This window comes from Aotus nancymaae, unplaced genomic scaffold (genome assembly GCF_030222135.1).
Source record: "Aotus nancymaae isolate 86718 unplaced genomic scaffold, 86718_ANA_hifiasm-v0.15.2.pri h1tg000002l, whole genome shotgun sequence".
Classification (NCBI taxonomy): Eukaryota; Metazoa; Chordata; class Mammalia; order Primates; family Aotidae; genus Aotus; species Aotus nancymaae.
The window spans coordinates 44,106,468-44,127,134 of NW_026988413.1; the positions used below are offsets into that span (position 1 = coordinate 44,106,468).

General features: G+C 40.2%; 2 protein-coding genes across 4 annotated transcripts in view; one reads left to right on the forward strand and one right to left on the reverse strand.

Annotated features, from left to right (window-relative positions):
• Positions 1-18,445, reverse strand: part of ZNF277 (zinc finger protein 277) — a 141,735-nt gene extending 123,290 nt beyond the window's left edge. The window contains exon 1 of the mRNA XM_012457014.2: positions 18,333-18,445. Coding sequence (XP_012312437.2) covers positions 18,333-18,423 — 91 coding nt within the window. The 5' untranslated portion in view covers positions 18,424-18,445. The remainder of the gene's footprint in view (positions 1-18,332) is intronic.
• Positions 18,446-18,740: 295 nt separating this feature from the next.
• DOCK4 (dedicator of cytokinesis 4) overlaps positions 18,741-20,667 on the forward strand; it is a 488,208-nt gene continuing 486,281 nt past the window's right edge. For 2 of the 3 annotated variants that reach the window (XM_064374405.1, XM_064374410.1), the window contains exon 1: positions 18,741-19,039. In XM_064374405.1, the coding sequence (XP_064230475.1) occupies positions 19,003-19,039 (37 nt within the window). In that variant the 5' untranslated portion in view covers positions 18,741-19,002. The remainder of the gene's footprint in view (positions 19,040-20,667) is intronic. The other variant, XM_064374414.1, reaches the window with a different exon arrangement.

Sequence of the window (20,667 nt, forward strand, 5' to 3'; positions counted from 1 at the left end):
TTTGAAGAGTAAATGTTCTCATATTATGCTAAAGTGATAGGTTTTGTTTATATAAATATTAATTTCAATAATACTTGGGACATTTTCAAAAGAACTCTGGCTTCTTGGATATAATGTAGAAAAATGCTCCTTAAAGGATGCTACATTTCCCTGAGGCAGAAAAAACACCTGTTTCTTGTATTTATCCTGTGCTTTGGCATCCTATATTTATTTTCTTACCCCTGGAGGCATAAATAGGAAACATATAAAGATGAACGACAGTGATTATTACTATAGACACAGGATAAAGGATCTTTTCTGGGGATATTTACAGATGGAAATATTTGGAATGGCGAAATTCTTAATAAATAAAGGGGAGATAACCCTGATTAGCATTTCCCAAATTAAATTCCATGGAACACTAGCAACCCATGAAATGTTAATAGATGCCATTTGAGAAAAAAGTAGCGATAGTCAACTATTTGGGAAGCAGGATATAATATTCATCTCTTTGATAGTCACAAAAATTAGCACACTAAAGTCCTAAAAGTAAAACAGTAAGGTAACTTTAACTCAGTATTTGCAAATTATTTGCTCAAAAATTTTTCTTCATGTAAAAAGATATAATACTTTTCTGCCTTATAATTCTATGGAGTCCTGGAGTACTGTCCCTAAAAACATAAATAGTATACTAAATTTACATTGGCCCTGCCTAATTCAATAGCATAGTGAAAAAAAACAATGAGAACATAAATTTCTATTAAAATATCTTAAAAGCATCAAATGAATTTCTTTTCAGTCCATTACCTAAAGGTCTTAGTTTGTCTTTACTTATTAATTCATTTAGGCTCCAGGAACATGTAAATATGCAATGGTTGGATGTACTCTGGGATTCACGTAAAGAAAGAAAAACAGAATTGTTCTCTATTTATAGAAACAGCTATAACTACTGATACCTAAAAATATAAACGGGGAAAATTATTAACATTATAATGTAATCTGTTCTATCAATAAACTCTAAGATATTTGGCAAGGAAAAATAAGAACAGGAATCTTTCTCTGCAGCAAATCCCTTGTACTCTAGAGGTCATGAAAAAAAAGGATATTATCACCTTATACTTGAGAATTATATTACAACTGGCTGATTATTCAGGATTAATGAGCTCAGGGTTAGAAGTTCAGTGGCCATATGGGCAGCTGTAATGACTTGCCTGGCACTAAGCCCCAGCCAATACCACTAATCAGTATGGCAGGAGTCCCTAAGTCCACCATTGGTTTGGCACTGTTCCAGCCTCAAGCCAATGGCTCTGCATCAACCCAGTTTTCTTGGCCTCATTGCTACCTGGTTCTAGGATGCTAGTCACTGGACATATGACTAACTTCTTGAAACCAAACCTCAACTTTAATTCCTTTTCCAGTAATTGAGCTCTCAATCTGTTGTCCTGATTCTATGACTTCTTGACTTGATGTCCTATCCAGAATCCATGTTCCTCTATATTTGTTGCTTTTACAATTTTTTTTTTTTTTTAGAGACAGAGTCTAGCTATGTTGCCCAAGATGGTCTTGAACTCCTGACCTCAAGCAATCCTCTTGCCTCGGCCTCCCAAAGTGCTGGGATTGCAGGTGTGAGCCACCACCACACTCAACCCTAAATTTTTTTCAGGCCTTTTAATGACTTGAGTCCTGTCCCTAAAGTCCAGTTTACGTATAGCTGTGTCCTTGCTACTGAACAGACTCACTGACCATATTTTAGTCAGGTTCCTCTGAACCCTTTTCCTGACTAGGCCCTCTCCTTGTCAGACCTGCAGAGTTCGGTTTTATTAAGAATCCTGCTAAATCAGTTTAGAGAGAATCCCCCATCTTTAATATTTCACCATCCTCAATAGCTAATCAGATTCATCATCTCGCACCATCCCCCAGGTGATATCTGATTACCCTGGCCTGCCTTCAGCAAGAATCCCCCCCTTATCCCTGATGTTTCCTCTTAGTGATTTTTCATCTCCCAAACCCTCCAACCTATTTCTTGGCTATAAATTCCCATTTTTCCTTGATGTATTAAGAATTGAGCCCAGTTCTATACTGAGGTGTCTTTTCCTAGGAAGCTTAGCCAATCCCTGGCCCCTGGGCCACACATGGCCCAGGATAGCTTTGAATGTGGTCCAACACAAATTCATAAACCTTCTTAAAACATTATGAGATTTAAAAAAAAAATTTATTAAAGATCATTATCTCTTGTAAGTGTTAGTGTATTTTATGCGTGGCCCAAGACAATTCTTCTTCCAATGTGGCCCAGGGAAGCCAAAAGATAGGACACCCCTGCTCTACTGTAAGAGTTCCTGAATAAAATATTTTTTCTACCAGTTTACTGTCCAGCTCTAGTTTTTCTTTATTTCTACCAACTCCCAGATGTCTCTACTTGTCGGTACTCTAATTGATGACTGTCTAATCTGTATGGTGTACTCTGCCTGCAGTCATCTGGGCATTGTAAATGACAGTGCCCAGCAGAACTCAACTTATTAAACTAGACAGAATCTTCACATACAACTGCTCTGTCCAAGCACATTTTTCTAATCTCGGAAATTTCCTTACAGGATGCAGCTATACTTTGACTTTATTAACAAGGGCAGAGCTCTTTCCTTTTGAATGTGACAAGGAAGACTGAAACCCCAATTGCTTGTGAAAGCCTTCCTATTACTACTGTTGTCTGTAATACCTAGTTTAAGACATTCTAACCAGAGAATTCTGGGTCAGCAAGACAGTGGAATAGGAGTTCCCCTGCCTGTATCCCTGCTTCTCTCAAAAAATTTTGCAGCCATCCCTGGACAAGTGCCTTTGTGGGAGCCTTGATATTTAGGCAGGAGTTTCTAAAACCCCGGTGGAGCCTAAAACATAGAAGGGTCATTTTGAGAGGGCAAACCTGCAACCTGGTGGTAAACTCATGAACTATGATCTTGGCTCCAGACTTGAAAATGATGGTCTCCCTGTGGGCTTGGCTACAGCCCCATTTGGATTTGGGCCTCTACCAAAACTACCCACCTAGGAGTCTGGGAAAAGTCACACATACTAGTGCCTAGGGAGACAGACCTCTTGACCTCAGTCTCTGCTGTGGACCCTAAAAGGACTCTTTAACATGGCTTCAGCCTCTCTCAGCTACAGTCCTAGATCTGTGTTCCTGGAACAAAGACACAGAGGAAGACATACCATTCTGAGTCCCCTGGGCTAGCTTGCAAACCTCAGTCCAACAGCAGATCCTGAAATGTCCCTGAATCTCATCTTCAAGCGTCTCTCAGCTGTAGAATGAGAGCAGTGCTGCCTAGCCAGGGATCAGCTAGAAGATACGCTATGTTAGTCAGGGTTCTCTAGAAAGATAGACCTAATGGTATAAATTATATATATATGTATACACACACACACACACATATACACACACACATATATACACACACACATATATACACACACACACATCATACACACATACATATATATATATATACACACATATATATTTTATATATGTATATGAAGGGGTGTTTATTAAGTATTAACTCACACCATCACAAGGTCCCACAATAGGCCATCTGCAGGCTGAGGAGCAAGGAGAGCCAGTCCGAGTTCCAAAACTGAAGAACTTGGAGTCCGATGTTCGAGGACAGGAAGCATCCAGCACAGGAGAAAGATGTAGGCTGGGAGGCTAGGCCACTCTCTCTTTTCACATTTTTCTGCCTGCTTATATTCTAGCCACACTGGTAGCTGATTGGACTGTGCCTACCCAGATTAAGGGTGGGTCTGCCTTTCCCAGTCCAATGACTCAAATGTTAATCTCCTTTGGCAACACCCTCACAGACATACTCAGGATCAATACTTTGTATACTTTAATCCAATCAAGTTGACACTCAGTATTAACCATCACACATGCCTATTCACATCCCAAGGGCAGGCTTGCAGAACTCAGTCCCACAGTAACAACTAAAAAAATAATAGAAAGGATCAATACAACTAAAAGTTGATTTTTGGAAAAGATACACAAAATTAACAAACCCTTAGCTAAGCTAACTAAAAAAAAAAAAAGTCTCAAATACATACAATAATAAATGGAGACATCACAACTGATACCACAGAAATACAAAGGATCATGAGGCTACTATGAGTAATTATATGGCAAGAAATTGGATAACCTAGAATAAATGGATAAATTCTATACCCATACAACCTAGCAAGACTGAATTATGAAGAAAGGGAAAATGTGAACAGCCCAGTAAGAGGTAAGGAGATTAATTCAGTAACATAAACTTTTGCAAGAAAAAAAAGCCTGAGACCTGATGATGTTACTGCTGAATTCTACCAAACATTTAAAGATGAACTAATTCCAATTCTCAAACTCTTCCAAAACACTGACGAGGAGGAAACACTTCCAAACACTTCCAAACATTTTACAAGGCCTGCATCACCCTGATGCCAAAGTTAGACAAGGACACTTCAAGAGAACAAAAGTACAGGTTAATATCTCTGATGGATAAAATACTTAACAAAATAGTTGCAAACTGAATTCAACAGTACACTGAAAGAATCATTCACCAGAATCAAGTGGAATTCATCTCAGGGATATAAAGATGGTTCAAAATACACAAATCTATAAATGTGATAAACCATGTTAATAGAATGAAGGACAAAAAAATATGATTATAGATGTGGAGAAAGCATTTTAACAAAATTCAACATCTCTTCATGATTAAAAGTATAGAAGGAATGTACCTCAACACAGGAAAAGCCATTTATTAGGAGTCCCCAGCCAGTACTGGTTCGTGGCCTGTTAGGAACTGGGCCACACAGCAGGAGGTGAGCTGCATGTGAGTGAAGCTGAGCTCCGCCTCCCATCAGATTAGTGGCAGCATTGGACTCTCATAGGAGTGTGAATCCTATTGTGAACTGTGTATGCAAGTCTAGGTTGTACACTCCTTATGAGAATCTAATGCCTGATGATCTGTCACTGTCTCCCATCACCCCCAGATGGGACTATATAGTTGCAGGAAAACAAGCTCAGGGCTCCCACTGATTCTTTATTATGGTAAGTATTAATAATAATAGAAATAAAGTGCATGATAAATGTAATGTGCTTGAATCATTCCAAAACCATGCCCCAACCTGAGTCTGTGGAAAAATTGTTTTCTGTGAAACCAGACCCTGGTGCCAAGAAGGTTGGGGACCACTGCCATATATGATAAGGCCTTGCTAACATACTCAGCAGTGAAAACTTTGGAGCTTTTTCTCTAATATAGGGGACAAGACAAGGATGCCCAAGCTTACCACCTCTATTCAGCACAGTAATGAAGTCCTAGCAAGAACAATTAGACGAGAAAGAAAAATATAAGCCATCAAAATCAAATGTAAAATTGTTTTTGTTTACAAACAACATACTCTTATATACAGAAAAACCCTAAACACTCTACCAAAAAAAAAGACAAAAAAAAAAAACAGAACTGATAAATGAATTCAGTAAATTTGCGGGATACAAAAACAGACAAAAATCATTAGAATTTCTATACATTAACATATGAATTGAAAAACAAATACCATTTGCAATAGTTCCAAAAAAAAATGCTTAGGAATAATGAACCAGAGTTGTAAGATCTGTTTATTGAAGACTATAAAACATTGATGAGAGAAATTGAAGAGGCCACAAATAAATGGAAAGATATGCCAGTCTTACAGATTAGAAGAATATTAAAATGTTCACAGTACCCAAAGTGATCTACAGATTCAATGCAATCTCTACAAAATTCCAATGACATTTTTCACAGAAACAGAATAAACAATCCTAAAATTCATATGGAAGCCCCAAAGACCAGGAATAGCCAAAGCCATCTTGAGCAAAAAGAACAAAACTGGAGACATCACTATACCTGATCTCAAAATCTACCACCAAACTGTAGTAATCTAAAGAGCACAGCAGCTGGGTTTGGTGGGTCAAACCTGTAATCTCAACACTTTGGGAGGCCAAGGCAGAGGACTGCTTGAACTCAGCCTAGGCTAACATAGTGAGACCTCCCTCTACAAAAAATTTTAAAAATTAGCCGGGTGTGATGGTGTAGGCCTTTAACTCCAGCTATTCAAAAGGCTGAGGTGGGATGATTGCTTGAGCCCAATAGGTCAAGGCTGCAGTGAGCCATGATTGTGCCACTGCACTCTAGCCTGGAAGACAGAGCACTCTAGCCTGGGCAATAGAGTGAGACTCTATCTCTAAACAAAAACAAAAACCGGAAAACCCAGTATGGTACTGGCATAAAAACAGACACAGAGACCAATGAAACAGAATAGAGAACCCAGAAATTAATCTGTGCATTTATGGTCAACTAATCTTTGATAAGGGTGCTAAGAATACATAATGGGGGAAAGGACAAGCTCTTCAATAAGTAGTGTAAGGAAAACTGAATATTCACATAAAGAAGAATGAAATTGGACCCTTATTTCACCTCATATCTAACAATCAACTCAAAGTAGATTAAAGACTTAAACCTGAGACCTGAAATTGTAAAACTCCTGGAAGAAAAAATAGGGTAAGAGTTTCCTGACATAGTCTAGTCAAAGATTTTTTGTATATGACCCCAAAAGCACAGACAACTAAAGGAAAAAGCTAACAGGTACATGAAGAAATGCTCAACAGCACTAATCATTAGAGAAACGCAAATTAAAATCACAAAGAGATTCCCCCTGTTAGGATGGCTATTACCAAAAAGACAAGAGATAAGCATTGGAGAGAGTGTGGAGAAAAGGCAACTCTGTACACTATTGGTGGGAATGTAAAGTAATATAGTCATTATGGAAAGCATGGAGGTTCCTCAAAAAATTAAACACAGAATTACCTTATGACCCAAGTAATCTACTTTTGGGTACATATCTAAAGGAAATGAAATCAGTGTGTCTATGAAATATCTGCACTCCCATATTCATTGCAGCATTATTCGCAATAGCCAAGATAAAGAATCAAGCTAAGTATCCATCAATGGATAAATGGATAAAGAAAATGTGGTGCATACACACATACATACACACACACACACACACACACACACACACACAGGAATATCATTCAACCTTACGAGAGAAGGAAATCCTGCCATTTGTGACAACATGAATGAACCTGGAGAATGCAAAGTTAAATAAGATACAAAAAGATATATACTGGGTGATCTCATTTGTATGTGAAATCTAAAATGGTCACATTCATAGAAGCGGAGAGTAGAATGAATGAGAGTTACCAGGGGCTAGGGGGAGGGGAAGATTGGAGATGATAGTCAAAGGATACAAAATTTCAGTCAGGAAAAAGTTCAGGAGATCTACTGTACAACACCATAATTAATAACATTAATCCCAGCCCCCCAAGTAGCTGGGATTAAAGGCGTACACCATCACACCCGGCTAATTTTTAAAATTTTTTGTAGAGGGAGGTCTCACTATGTTAGGCCAAGCTGAGTTCAAGCAATTCTCCTGCCTTGGCCTCCCAAAGTGTTGAGATTACAGGTTTGACCCACCAAACCCAGCTGTTGTGCTCTTTAGATTACTACAGTTTGGTAGTAGATTTTGAGATCAGGTATAGTGATGTCTCCAGTTTTGTTCCTTTTGCTCAAGATGGCTTTGGCTATTCCTGGTCTTTTGGGGTTCCATATGAATTATGTGGGGTTTGATATAACTATAATTAATAACAATGTACTGTATACTTGAAAATTGCTGAGTAGATCTTAAATGTTCTCATCACAAATAAGTATGTGAAGTTAATTAGCTTATTTTAGCCGTTCCAGTGTATATTAATACATACATCAAAACATCATGTTGTACATAATACATACAACTTTTAGTTTTCAATTAAAAAAGTCTAAAATACAAAACAAAAAACAAGGGCATGTTAGTGAAGTCTACTGTGGTTCTTCATTATCTCCTGCTTTAGCAAGTGCTCCTGACTTAACTTTCCCTCTCCAGTACATTGTTATCTTACTAAACTTTGATCTTCTCATTCCTTTCCTTCAAACTTTCAAGACCCATTTTGCCCACTGCCCAGACAGAGTTGAGTTATCAAGACAAGCAAACTGAAATGGAGAAAGAGTTTAATTCATGCAAAGCCAGCTGTACAGGAGACCAGAGTTTTATTATTACTCAAATCAATCTCCTCAAATTTGGGGATTGGAATTTTTAAGGATAATTTGGTGGATAGGGAGTCGAAAGTGGGGAGAGCTGATTGGTCAGGTCAGAGATAAAATAATAGGGAGTCAAATTTGTCTTCTGGTGCTAAGTCAGTGTCTAGGTGGCAGCCACAAAACTGGATGAGCCAGTTTATTGATATGGGTGGTGCCAGCTGATCCACTGAGTGCAGGGTCTGGAAAATTTCTCGAGCACTAATCTTGGGTTTTACAATAGTGATGTTATCTTTAGGAACAACTGAGGAGGTTTAGAACCTTGTGGCCTCTAGCTGCATGACTCCTAAACCAGAATTCTAACCGGTGGATAATTTTGTTAGTCCTGCAAAGGCAGTCTACTCGCCAGGAAAGAAGGGGGTTTGTTTTGGAAAAGGGCTATTATCATCTTTGTTTCAAAGTTAAATGATAAACTAAGCTCCTCCCAAAGTTAGTTCAGCCCACATCTAGGAATGAATACTGGCAACCTGGAGGTCAGAAACAAGATGGAGTTGGTTAGATCAGATGTCTCTTACTGCAATAATTTTCTGTTATAATTTTTGCAAAGGCAGTTTCAGTCTGCATAATCAAGTTCTAACATCTGAGACAGTATGATCTACTTTCAATTTAAGTTTCCAAACTTCTTTTCCACTGCTGCCATTTACTTACCATTTTCTCTAGGCAACATGACTTGACACTTGTTGCATATGCCCTTAGTTTTTCTATTGCTCCTTCCCTTTGTGTAGACCTATAACACTTTTTCTTTGTTTCTGCATGTCCAAAAATTATTAAACTTCAAGGCCCAGTACCATCTGTTGGGAATAATCTCTATCTATATCGCTCTTATGTTCCCCAGCACTTTCTACCTTGTAATAGGCACTTCTCATATCCTCCCTATTAGGTCACAAGATCCTTGATGGCAAGACCAACGTTATTTTCATCTTTGTATTCTACAGCATTCAGAATAAAGAAGCTAGCACATAGCAGATGCTTAATAAAATTTTTGAATGAAGCCTCAGTTCTTCAATAGCTCTTTCAGATTTGCACTGTTTATTACAAATGAAAAGGAGGGTGAGATAGGATGCATCCTAATGATCAATCTACACTGCCTCAGAGTAAAGGATACCAGAAGTCATCTACTGCAGTGGTTCTCAGCCAATTTTCTAACTTAATACACCTGATCAAGGACACACATATGTGCAACTAATTCTTCAGGACATATCCAGATTTTTCTTTTTCTTTTTACAGATGCTAGAATTGAATAACGTGGGCTCTCTAGCTGTAAACTACCTCTTCTTTTACTGATATTTGGAAGATACAGTTGAAAGGATGCTAACATAATCCAACTTCCTCATTTACAAACCAGGAAATCTTAATCAGGAGTGCTAAAGACTTCTCTAAAATCACAGTCAGTCAGAAGGAGAAGTGGGATTGAAATTCTAGCACTTTGGGAGGCTGAGGTGGGTGGATCACTGAGCTCAGAAATTCGAGACCAGCCTGGGCAACATGGCGAAACCTCATCTCTACAAAAAATGCAAAAATTAGCCGAACGTGGTGGTACACGTGTATAGTATCAGCTACTCAGGACACTGAGGTGGGAGGATGGCTTGAGCCCGAGAGGCAGAGGTTGTAGTGAGCTGAGATCATGTCACTGTACTACAGCCTGGGAAGAGTGAGACTCTGCTTAAAAAATAAATAAATGAATAAACAAAACCCATTTATTCTGAGTCTTTGTCCAATGAGCTTTTTGCAGAACTGTATTATCTATAATCACTGCTGCTGGAAAAATAGCTCGATGTCCCAGTACATTATTAGCATTACTTTCCTTCCTGAGTGGGTACATATTTAAAAAGCATTCAAAAGTCATTCATAAACTGGTTTGAAAGAAATTCAAGTAAGCCTGCAGCCTCTCACCTTCCTTTCCTTCCCCTCCCCTCCTTCATTTGAGAAACTTAGTTGTATGGTGCCTTGGCAAAGACAGCTTGATTGATGTTGTGTTACAGTTCAGCAACAGTTCCAGCTATTAATTGCTTTATAATGGTAATTACGATTAGTGGGTACAGGATATTTTCTTTCCTAATTGGCTATTACTGGTGCATAGCAGCTTATTACATAACAGAAGACTGTGTTAAATAAATAACCACAATTACAATTCTGAGATCTTTACTAGTGAAAAAAAAAAAAAATCTATTTGGATAAAAACACTAAAAAAATGTTTTTTTTAAAGGCAGGGCCTCTGTGATTACTTGTGGGGAGGGGAAGGTTCTTTCAGTTAAGAAAAAACATGAAATGAGGACAGTGTTAGAGAAACAAGGAGGAAAAACAAGAATTTCCTTTCTTTGAAAAATAAACACATGTAAAAGCTTCAGTAAGCTCAGCTCCTCTGGCAAGGCATGCATATCATAGATTCAAATGTATCCACTTTTTCCTACAGTGCTATATGGAACTAGAAGGGACTCTCTTACTAAATCTGGTGAGACAGGGATGCAGGGCCCACCAACTTCACTGAGACGTCCGCATGAATAAGACTAGGGGTTCCTCATTTGTATTCCATACAGAACCCAGCATGGGGCTGATTCACAGTTGCCAAACACCACCAAATGCCATCACAGCATGACACTGTCCCAGAGGAGGAGGTTAAATGTATATGGAACAGTCCCTGTCTTTACAGAGTTTATATATTGTATAATTTGGGATTTGTCTTTATTCTACCTTTAATGTTCTCCGATTAGTTTGTAATCATTTTAAAGTGACATCCTGACTTTTGTAGTAGTAGCAGCAGCAGCAGCAGGAGCAGTTGTTATAATAGTAATAATGAGGTCCTATTATTTGCTCAAGGTCATATAGCTTTTAGCTGACAGCTCCCTTTGATTCCAGTTTATCCAAGTCTAAAGCTTAGGCTTGGACCCACTACTGCCTCTTGAGACAGATCTTTATCAGTAGCATCATTTGTCCCTATATTTTCATGGTGCATCAAGGTTCATAGAGTGCTTTAACATACACTGCCCTCACCAAACCTCCCAATAATATCAACATCATTTGTTTTTTCCTGATGAAACTGAGGCTCAGAGAGGTTAAATGATTTTTCCCAAGTTCATATTGCTAAAAAGCTGCAAATTCAGATTCAGGATCCAGGTTTTCTGACTACTATTCCAGTTTTTCCTTCCACACATTTTAATCATTCAATACGGTACAATTTTATTTTAAATATGCTACTCATGGAGAAAGCTTAATAGTATCCTACATTATCCTATAACTTTAAATATTTTACCACTTGTCAATTGTTGACTCCTTCTTTCCCATCCTCCCTTCACCCCATGAAGCAAAGGTTTAAATTCTGTTAAGCTCTAGAAAACTTTACATGGTTCCTACAGCCAAAGACATCCTCCAACCCCAGCTGCCTATGTTGCAAATAAATGTCACTAGTCACAAAGATGATCAGTAAGATGTAAAAAAAGCAGAAGATGGATCAGTCAAATCTATCACCACTTCTGAAAAAAGCTGCCCTGCTCAACTTTGGGTCAAGTAGGTCAGTAGAACATACTTGTTTCAGCATGAGGTGGCAAGTCTTTAAGATACTGTCAATAGGTGAAGGGGAGGAAGGCAGCAAACCACACTGCCATGTGTGTACCTATGCAACAATCTTGCATGTTCTTCACATGTACCACAAAACCTAAAATGCAATTAAAAAAAAAACTGTCAATGAAATGCCAACTCATTCAGAGAATAAGTTTATCAAATAAATAAAAAATTAAACCCTAATTTTGTGGCAAAGTTCTCTAAGAAAAGCTAATAGAAACGTTTAAAGATTTAATCACTGGAGATAACGGTTTATGTACACTGCTTGTTTCTATATACCCATGATTTATATTTAGAAGAGAGTATGATTTCTATTATATGAATCTGATCAACACTATCTTAACAGTTTTTCCAGATGGAAGTGTATGAATGTGTGTTGTAAAGGGCAGCACTATTCTTTTGCATTAATGGGAAAGTCAAGGTCAACACACTAAGTGTATGTAATTTGGTATTTGACCCATCAAATCCCTCAATCAGTGCAAAAGACACATTAAAATCACTTGTATCACTTCTGACACATATGCCAAAATGTGTCTATACCTATGACTGAAATAACAGTCACAATTGAAGACCAGAGTATTGTATCATCTCACCTAGTCATTTCCCATCCCAGCAATATAGATACAATACTACTCATTTTACAGAAGAGAAACTGAAGTTCAGAGGTTACCAGAATCTGATCCTAAGTTGGCCTGACTTTAAAATCTTTCACTATTCTATACTGCCTTTCTATAGTAACATTAGCTTTAGAGCATATTTATGTGTAAGAAAAGTCTCTTTCAGACCTCTTTCAATGGAATTCAGTTACTATGAGACACAATTACAATCGTGCATAGGATAAAAGTCTTCTTTCAGTTATTGTGTGACCTTGGGCAAACTACTCTTTTCATTAGTTTCCTCATTTGTACATAAAAAGCAAAATATGACTACCTAGGGGTTGGTGTGAAGATGAAATGAGACAATACCTATAAAAGCATTTGAAACAGTATCTGGCACAATTAGTGCTCAAAAAAATGTGAGCTATCATATGCATCATCATTATTATTATATCCCTTTTAAAAAGAGCTCCTCTCTAAATATCCTACACACTGGGTCCCATTGATTTGTCAAAGAATGCTTTAAAGAAAGCCTCCTCAGAACCCTATACCAAATGTATTAGTCCATTTTCATGCTACTGATAAATTTACAAAAGAAAGAGGTCTAATGGACTTATAGTTCCACACGGCTGGGGAAGCCTCACAATCCTGGCATAAGGCAAGGAGGAGCAAGTCACGTCTCACATAGATGGCAGCAGGCAAAGAGAGAGAGCTTGTGCAGAAGAACTCCTCTTTTTAAAACCATCAGCTCTTGTAAGACTTGCTCACTATCATGAGAACAGCATGAGAAAGACCTGCCCCCATGATTCTATTATCTTCCACCAGGTCCCTCCCACAACACACGGGAATTCAAAATGAGATTTGTGTGGGGACACAGCCAAACCATATCACCAAACAAGACCTACAAGAGTAGTTTCTATAATTCTTATTTTTCTCACATCCGTGGCCTATACCTTGCAAGGCAAGCCCAGTATGCAAGGTTACTTGAGTTTCTTGATGACTCTGAGTGTCAGTGCATGTGTGGGGTTGGGGAGCTGGGTGTGAGTCGAGTAGCACTGTATAGAAGTGAGAAAGGATACAGAAGATAATATAAAGGCTTGCAGAGCACATAGTTGTAATACCAGTATGTGGCACTGACAGACACTCTGACAGCCCTCAAATTCCAGGCAAGTATTGACAGCATAAACAGTTATCACCAACACATTCCTAAGCTTCCCCAGGGTTGCTCCACAATTTAGATTGCTTCCTAAGTGAATATAGTATCAAAGAGCAGGCAGTTTCACAGTTCAATTAGGGATATCTTTATAATGAAAGCAACTAATACTTACTAAGGTCTGACTTTATAACAGGAAATATGCTGGGCTTTCAAAAATACATAACAATGAAATAATCATAACTCTGCAAGATAGGTATTATATGGATATTTTCATAAATGTGGCAGCACATATAATAAACCTATCTTACACAGCTATTAAATGTCAGAATTGGAATTTAAATACAGTTTTGCCAAAATAAGAGCTAGTCCTCTTTCCACTGTCATGTCAAATATATGAGACTGGACTTAATAATGGTCTATAGAAATAGGATGACAGCCTGTGGAAAATTGGTAAAAGCCATATAGATGATACGAAGACAGATTTTAAGGTCCATGTGGTAGGTCACTCAGTTATAGGCTTAAAGTTATAAAGGCCAGATCTAAAGTATTCTTTTAAAAAACATAATCGTTATTTAAACAACATTAAAACTTCATTTTAAAAAACTGAAAAATTATCCTTAAATGCTAACTATGATCACCTTGACAGAATATCATCTTCCAGATATTTTACATTTTAGTTGGTATGCACACCTTTCACAAGCATAAAACATCTATTCAGTTTTTTATTCTATTTCAGTTCCTCTGCTTAAAATAGTTGCCATTCTAAATGCCTTGAATAAATTTCAAGCATATTCTAACATTAGACTGTTATACAATGTTTACTCTGTGCAGCTTTGATAAACACTGGATGTATAAAAGTGAAATAAGACAACTCTTGACCTCAAGAAGTTCACTGTCCACTGGTATAGACATAGTTGCCAAAAAATAACCACAGTGTGACATGGTAAGTGGATAATAGAGATATGGGAAGGGAAGCAGGGTGACTGAAGATGAGGCTAGACAAGTAGATTACAATCTTAAATGCCACACAGAGAATTTGGACCTCATTTTTTTACATGTACCAGAGTTACACTGAAGATTTCAAGTGGAGATCCATGAATATATTTGTTTTAGAATGTGGATTAAAGGAAGTAAAGTCAAGAGTCAGCGAGATCAACAGGAAGATTTTGCAACTGTCCAGGCTAGAATTCCATTCTGGTCAAACATTTGTTAAACATTAAAATGTGCCAAGAACAGAATCAGGCTGACAAAAACACATACGACTGGTTCTCAAGAGCACTTTCTGGGGTATGGGAGATGCAGATCAGTAATTCAGCAGTAATGGTGAGGGTTAGTGATGGAATTAGAATAGTGGCTATAGCAATGAATAGAGGGAACAGATTCAAAAGATACTTCAGGCACAGAAAAATAAGGCTTGCTAACTGATCAAATTCAGTACCTGAGGGCCAGTTAGGAATCAAGGATGCTTCCTTGGTTTCTAGCTTAGACTCGATGTCCATTTATTGAAATAGGAAATACAAGAATGAGGAGTTTACATCACCTGCTACCCTTCCCCTTTTCTTCCAGAGACATCTGGAACATTACCAAAATCATCAGATAATAAGGTCTCCTGAATCCAAGCATTACCAAAATCATCAACTACTAAACACGCATTAGGATGGAAAAAATTTAACTTTGACAGAATATTACAATATGGAGATACAGATTAATACTGTCACAAAAAATCGCCTCAGTCACAAAAGCCCCCTAAATGTATTATTATTATTAAACTGTGCTATCTTGCTGACTTTTAACTAAAAACAGCAAAAGAACAAATGCAATAACAGCGTGTGAGGGATGCTGAATCTATTCATTTTAGGAGACAAATTGAAACCTTAGTTACTATTTAAATGTATATAAAGCAGTATCCTTTAAGACTTGACCTAGTCTCCCAGGCATGGTGGCTCACGCCTGTAATCCCAGCACTTTGGGAGGCTGAGGCGGGCGGATCACCTGAGGTCAGGGATTTGAGACCAGCCTGGCAAACATCTCTACTAAACCCCATCTCTACTAAAAATACAAAAATTAGCTGGGAGTGGCAGCAGGCACCTGCAATCCTAGCTACTTGGGAGGCTGAGGCAGGAGAATCGCTTGAACCCAGGAGTCAGAGGTTGCAGTGAGCTGAGATGGCACCACTGCATTCCAGCTTGGGCAACAGAGTGAGATTCCTTCTCAAAAAAAAAAAAAAAAAAAAAAAAAAAAAAAAAGACTTGGGGACCTTCTTGGAGAAGGATGGAGCCAGAGAAGTCTGGCAACACAGTGGTCTCAGTGAAGGGGTTGCACCTGCCTGCACCCCACCCACTGACTCACTGTAGCAGAGATTTTGAGGAATTGCAAGGATTTCTATAAAAAGCCTTCCTAGGCCTTGCTGTCCCAGGGTATTAAACACACAGACTGGCATTTTAATTAGAGCTTTAGGAAAATCTCTTAAAAGAAGCAGTTTTCAAGAACTCAAAAAGGTGTATGATTTTTATAGGGAAAGACATACTTGATAATCTAAGTGACTGCTAAACAAAAAATATGAATATACTTTTAATATAAATATTTACACCTAAAATTTATATATCACTTTGTTGGCTTTGAAAAGATTTTGTTAAAAGTAACAGAATGATACATAGGTTATTGAGCAGAATTTTTAATGACAACTTTATCTTATAACAGTGACATAAAAATATCAACCATTAATTTCTCCTATTGACTGCTATAAGTCAATGAGAATACTGGGTAGTTCTGAGCCAGGGTGAGAAATTTTTTCATGTTATAGATGCTGCAGATTCACTATTACCCAACACTTTTGTTGAAAACAAACTGGAACCAAAAATTAAGCTTTTTATCAATTACTTAATTCAATCCACTAGTCATTTAAACATTGGTCCTGGATTATTTCCTCAAAGTTGGTGACAATATGGGGGAAAGAACGCTCATATACTACAGGTGGCAATGTATGCTGAATATCTTTTAAGAGGAAAATCTGACGTCTATCAAAATTTTAAACTTGCATAACCTTTGATCCAGCAATTTCCCCCCAAAATACACACCTAGTGGGCAAGAATATATGTACATAAAGCTGTTCACTGAAACATTATTGAAAAACTAAAGTCATACTATATGTTCATTTATAAGGGAATGGCTAAAATATGGCACACTGATATCTGGGAATATGATGGGCACAGTCTTAAAAAAAAAAACCAATTTACTGACATGGAAGGGTTTTATGCTGAAAGAAAAAAGAAGGTTGCAGATCTTTTAGTTTACATAGACTTATCCCTTTTTATTAAACCATACAGATGTGTGTCATATAAGAATATATTGGTTTAACAGATAAAGGATTGTAGGATAAAAGAAAGAATATGTTGGAAAGAATATGCACCAAATTCTAGCCACTTAATACTCCGGGAGTGGTACTGTGAGATGAAGGAATTTTCATCTTTTTACTTCATACAATTCTGAACGGTTTCAAATACTTACAATAAATACTTTTAAAATCTAAAAATGAATATTTCTAAATATTTTACATTTTTGAAAGACATAACCATTTTGTAAAATAAGTTAGACTGTAAGAAAAGTTATTCAACAAAGGTATAGCTTTAGATCTCAAACTGGTAGCTCTCTAGAACTTTGAGAGTCTAGGAAACTTTAACAGTCTGTTACCATCAGATAGCCCAATATATGATCAGCCCAATAATAAACCGTTAGGGTGTTAAACTCAATATTTAACTCAGGGGACTACCAAAGATTTGTTTCGCAGAGGTAGTAAAACAATTTCAGGGTAGGGATTCCACTGTTGGGAAGTGGAAAGAAACTGCACTTCATATCTATGCTGCTGAGGTAAATATTTAAGACTAAATACAAATTTAACTGTGAAAGCAAAAACAAAGAAACCAAAAAGCATCAAATTAAAACCTCAACAAAGTATGAGAACCATATTTAAGCCCCAAACCATGTTCATCAGAAAAAGACAACTTGTGCTAAATTACACACCAAGGCAAAAACGGGGTGAAGGAATGGGGTAGAGATAGACTAAAGGTAAAAGAGTCCTAAACACAATCCACCTGCAGCTTTCAAAATTTGGTTTTTTATTCCTACAGTGGATCAGAGGACAACTTAAAAGTCAGGTACAACCAAAGTTGTGATGATTTTCATAACCCTTTTCAAATGTTCTCTGAAGCCACGAGTGTTAAGTTATCTATCACTTTCCTTTTTCTTTCTCTAAGGACCCAGAGACTGGGAAGATCTCCCAGGCTCCACGTCCAATTCTGGAGAACGTCCAGGGTAGTTAACCATCTGCGAGGAAGTTGTGAGATGCACACACTTTCCCTTCCAGAGGACACTGCAGCCACAAACTGGGCAAATCTGTAGAGTGGAGAGTAGTGACCACCAGTCTGCGACTGGAGATTCTCCGGAAGCTACATAAAACACATCTGCGAGGTCAAACCAAGCAAACCGAGGCAGTGTACTGGGAGGAGAAACAGCTGCTAATCCCAAAGTTATAAACACACGCGCGAACCAGACCTGAGCTAAACCCACTCAGCAGCTAGCGCAAAGCTGGGAGCTCCGAACCAGAAGACAAACGTTCAGGGAGCTTCCCTGGCCGAGGGGAAGGCCATTCCATGGCATTTTCTCCGCCCTTCCCAAGCAGCCCCAACCAAGTAGCCGCCCCCAGCTCCACCCCATCCCGCTGGGCCACCACCCGTGGAGCCCGGTTGAATCCAGGTGGCCCAGGGCTGAAGGGATCCTAGGATCAGACCAGAGGTCCACTGCACTCCCGGTCACAAAGAAGACACATCAGCCGCGCCTCAGGGACACCGTACTCACCCCCATAACCTACACCCGCGACTGTGCTGCAGCTCCCATCACCGTCTTCCTCCAGTCGGGCGACAGCCCCCTGGGTCTTGGGAGCAGCCATTACCCGGCAGAGAAGAAAAGGGAGGGCCATAGGGCGGGGAGGAGGCGGGGTGCCCCCAATAGAAAAGCGACTGGAGGCGAACTCCTTGACGACGCGGTGTTTTCGCCACACCTACGTCGCGATCTAGACCAATAGGACGTAGCGAGCAAAACTGAATCCCCGCCCCGAACCGCAATTGCCGCGCCCACTTCCGGGATAGGAAGGCCGGGAACTACAATTCCCAGCGTGCCGCGGGGCCCTGGGACGGGAGGGCTGGACTAGGCGCTGGCGGGCGGGGGTGCTCCCGAGTGTGCCCCGGCGTGTTCGCTTAGTTCAGTGAATCAGAACAATGACTGCGCCGCGGGGTCCCCGGGAGCGCGTCGGAGGACTGTGAGCAGCCGCCGCCGGGAGAGCTGCGGGCGGCGCAGTGTCAACGCTGGGCTCGGGAGCCTCCAGCGCAGATCCTGCCCAGCGTCCTCAGCCCGCGCGAAGCAGCCGGGCTCCGGCGCTGCAGCGCGGCTCGGGGACTGTGCATTGTTGTGAGCCGGAGAAGGGGCGCGGGGATTACAAAGCCTGAGGACCCCGGAGTCCCCTTTAGCCATGTGGATACCTACGGAGCACGAGAAATACGGTGTGGGTGAGTCTCCGCCGGGCGAACTTTTATTCCGCTCTGGCCCGAGCGGGTGCGCATTTCTTGTCCTTGCCCCCGCGCCCCTCTCGCTCCGCCTGGCTGAAAATGCCTAATCCTGGCATCGCGCAGCGGGTACCGGGCTTTGCCGAGCCAGCCCCTGCGCACCAGCCTTGGCTTTGCCGAGCCAGCCCCTGCGCACCCCTGCGGAGCGCCGGGACGGCTTGGGGAAGCGCGCGGCCGACCCGCTTGCTTCGGGTTCTGCCTGCGGAGTTTGGAGTGGCCACGGGGCGTGTGTGTTTGTGTGTGTGTGTCAAGTTGGAAGAGGAGGCGAATGGGGTTTCTCTCCATCCTTACCCGTCTTCCCCAAAGTGACAGGGAGCTGCGACGGTTCCCCTGGGTGGAGAGGGAGACAACAACACTTGGGCGGAGAACACCCCCAAAACAGTAGGGAGGCGCAGACCCTTCCCGCTGGCTCGGATCTACATTCCCAGAGTGTGGAATGTGGCAGGGTCCTGGAGACAGCCTCTCTGACAGGCTGAGCCCTCTCTGACCCTCCTCCTTCCCTGCGATCCCGGGTTTATGGGGTGTGTATGTTGGGGGGCGGGGGCATTGGTAAATTTCAACATCTGCGCCGCTCGGTGCTTTGGTCTCTGGAGGAGAACGGGTATTTCAGCAGTGTTTTTACTTCTGGCCACCCTCTCGACCCCGGGTGAGCGGTACAGGGCGGTGTGGCGGCACTGGGCTGCGGAGTGATAATGGGGAGGACGATTGGAAAGCCTGGTTCTTGGGGGCAGGGAGATAGCTTTTAGGAAAGCGAGCCCAGACACTGGCGTTCGGAGAAAAAGGAACAGGATAACGCTCGCTGTTCTGTGCAAAGGTGAACAACAAAGGACATTAATGTTGACTGATGAATACTGGAGTCTCCCTTCCTTTCCCTCCTCCCATTTCAGCTGGGTTACAGTTCCCGTTTTTGTTGTTTGATTTCAGCTGGGTTGCCCCTTGACAGTTACTCCTTTTAGGGATGAGACTATTAAGAAGCCAGGCTCTCCGACAAGCCTGCAGCCGGCCAAATGCAATTATAACCTCCCAGAAGGTCTAACAGAGAGAAAGCTTTATGGATTTTACTAACACTCTTTATTTCCTATAATGCCCTGTTCTGCCGACTGGTGTACTTTGTGTGTGTGTATATGTGGTTTTTTTTTTTTTTAATTGAGGACAGATCTAGTGATTTAGATGATGTGTGGATATCTGCGTATGTTCTAAATTCATTTTCTTGCCATTTAAAAAATCTGGAAAGTCTTCCCAGGGAGTCATAGAGGGGATTTTTTTTTTTTTTTTTTCTCAACTTTGCCTGGGGATAGGACTTTGGGGTCCACCGAAAGGACTGCAGGATTCAATAAAGTCATTCTCACATTTTACGTTAGCTTCCATTCTGGATTGTAACTGGTTAGCAAGACAATAGTTTGACCTGAACCCACCTTTGGAAAAGGTTTCCAGCTTTCCCTCCTTTAAAGTGTCAGGGAAGTCTTTGCCAGCCTCTCCACTGGCAAGGAGTAGATGTTAGTGGTTGTTAATTTCCTTCTCACTCTCCTCTTTTTTGGGAGGTAGATTAACCCTTGCTAGGAAAAAGATAT